The 2,746-nt window shown below is 37.0% G+C and overlaps 1 protein-coding gene across 1 annotated transcript in view; it reads left to right on the top strand.

Moving 5' to 3' along the window:
• Positions 1-934: 934 nt before the first annotated feature.
• Positions 935-2,746, top strand: part of CXCL9 (C-X-C motif chemokine ligand 9) — a 10,462-nt gene continuing 8,650 nt past the window's right edge. Inside the window, exons 1-2 of the mRNA XM_007949059.1 lie at positions 935-995; positions 2,314-2,440. Of these exons, the coding sequence (XP_007947250.1) occupies positions 935-995; positions 2,314-2,440 (188 nt within the window). The remainder of the gene's footprint in view (positions 996-2,313; positions 2,441-2,746) is intronic.

Below are 2,746 nucleotides of genomic sequence, written 5' to 3'. Positions count from 1 at the left end.
TGTTGTTATGTGCCGTCGGGTCGGACCTGACTCATAGTGATCCCTCCTTGGGTTTCTGAGGCAGTATCACTACAGAAGTAGATTGCCCAACCTTCCCACTATTAATTTGAGTCTCTGTTACATGCACCTGTATCCTTATTCTAACTAAAATAACTATTTAAATGTAATAAACTGTAGCAACAATTATATAAAAATGAGCTTGCCACTCAGAAAAAAAAAAAAAACAACCCAAACTCACTGCCATTGAGTCAATTTGACTCATAGCGACCTCTCCTTGGGTTTCCAAGGCATATCTCTATGGAAGTAGATTGCCCAATCTTCCTTTCTAGGAGTGGCTGGTGGGTTTGAACTGCCAGCCTTCTGGTTAGCAGTCAAATGCTTTAGGCACTACACCATGAGAGCTTGCCACTAGTAAGTAGAAAATGACCTGGTCTCTGAGGAAATTAAGATGTTTTAAGCTGTTGAGTGGGAAATGTAAGAAAAGAGAAATGTAGCCACATATTATAAAGTATGTACTTCAAAAATGATATTACTTATCTGGACCTTAATATTTCCTGAGAATCACATCTCCAACCTTCGTGTTATAGTATTATTATATTCATTATGTAACCTATTCTTTGCCCAGGTAAGCCTCTGTAAATATGCTAAAGGCTGCTAGTGATGTGGGTTTCACATCCCTTACTATAAACCACCCATTTATGTGAAATGGAAATAGGCATGCAGAAATTCCCTTGGATCTGAGAGTAGGATTTCCCCCAGCACAATTTAGCTTGCGGTTAGTTTAGCTGTATCAGCTAAGAACACCAACCAATCAGAGTAGAGGAGAGAAATGGATTTCCTAAATAAATATAATTCCAAAAACATGTTTTCTAAAGAATTTCTGAGGCCTGAAGTCCAATACAAGAGTGACTCAGTAAACTTCCATCCTGCCACTATGGAGAAAAGTGGTGTTCTCTTCTTGGGTATCATCTTCCTGGTTCTGATTGGAGCTCAAGGTAAGGGGTTCTGAGTTACATTAGGTGAGTAAAGTTAAGGATGTGAATTGTTATATAAGTCTCTTGGTTCACCTGATAAAGATGCATGTTCTACATACATCAGAAAGTGATAAGGGTAACTTACAAATCTTCTTGGTGATGTAGTTTATTATCCAAAGTTCATAACTTAAACCTGCCAAATCAAATACAAATCTTCTCAGTCCAGGTGTGTAAATTCCTGGCATTTAGAAAATGTTCATTAAATGTTTGTTGGACTAGGTGATAGTGAGATGAAAGACTCTGTCTCCAAAATGTGTTTTATCACCCTGATGTTCTTTCTTAATAAATATGGCTGTGTTAAGTGATTAAAGATCTAATAATCAGGGAGGTTGTCCCTAATCTGCTTACTAACAGCTTTGTTACTTTGGAAAAATTACTTATATCTTTCTAAGCTTCAATTTTCTCATCTTTAAAATGGAGATTTTATAGTTACACCTTTCCTACCTACCTCACCAAGTGGGGCGTATAGTAAGAACAGGTCAATATACATGTTGAAGGGACAAAGGTAATGGATTTTCAAAGGTTTCCCAAAGTTTAAAGTACTATTCAAAATCAAAGCAGTAGAACAGAGGAAGGATGAGGAGAGTAGTCGTACTTGATTAGTGTAAGCAGAAATTTCTGCTCAAACCGATACCAACTATTACACTTAATACAGATAATTCTATTCCACTTAATTCAGATAATAAATGAATTCTCAGGGCTTACGAGTTGCGTAAGACTTCATGGTCTGCTTAACACACATGAATTTGCACATTAGGTGTCTATGTGTCTGACCTGTGATAGGCAGGCATTTCTTAAACATTGTAAAGGTCTCTTTTCCTCCTAAGCTGTAAGGTATGATATGGTCCTTCAGAGGGACCAGAGCTCAAACTCTGACAGTGCTCTCTCAGAGCTGTAGGATTTTGTTCTTTAATTAACCTCTCTGAACCTTAGCTTCCTTATTTAAAATGTAGATAATACCTACTTTGAAAGTTTGTGGAGACGATTTATAGACATTGAGTAAATGACAGCAATAATTATTTATTAAGTCAAATGTATCAATTTGCTGGTTCTTTTAAATTAAGATATTGCCCTAAACTAATGTGCTCCACCCTTTCCCTTCAAAACTCCATTGCTGTCAAGTTGATTCAAACTCATGGCAACCCTATATGTTACAGAGTAGAACTGTTCTATAGGGTTTTCTTGGCTGTACTCTTTACAGAAGATGACCAGGCCTTTTTTTCTGCTGGGTGGATTAGAATGGCCAACCTTTCGTTAGCCATCCTCCTTTTCCCCTTAGGAATCCCAGTAATGAGGAAAGGACGCTGCTCCTGCATTGAAACCAACCAAGAGAAGATCCAAACACAATCCTTAAAAGACCTTCAACAATTTGCTCCAAGCCCTTCCTGTGAGAAAACAGAAATTATGTAAGTAAAAATCCATTCAATATGCATGGGCCATTGGAAGGGATATTAAATTCACTATGAATATTAAATTTAGAGTGGTTGCTCACATATACACTTAAAATCCACATGCTGAGCCCCTCTACAAATCTATTCTGTGCCTTTCTTTTCTTCTTTTAAAAAACAAGGACAATTTTTTTTGGTAGAAATCAGAAACCAAGGACAATACACTACCACAGTAATATATGTTGATTGTACCCACTACCATCATGTTGATTCCAACTCATAGTGATCCTTATAGAAAATGTTTAATGCAGATAAAAAAGAAGA

Source organism: Orycteropus afer, unplaced genomic scaffold (assembly GCF_000298275.1).
Source record: "Orycteropus afer afer isolate SDZICR_OR568_19922 unplaced genomic scaffold, OryAfe1.0 scaffold00235, whole genome shotgun sequence".
NCBI lineage: Eukaryota > Metazoa > Chordata > Mammalia > Tubulidentata > Orycteropodidae > Orycteropus > Orycteropus afer.
The sequence above is the reverse complement of the archived record's forward strand: the minus strand, read 5'-3'. Positions and strand labels throughout refer to the sequence as shown.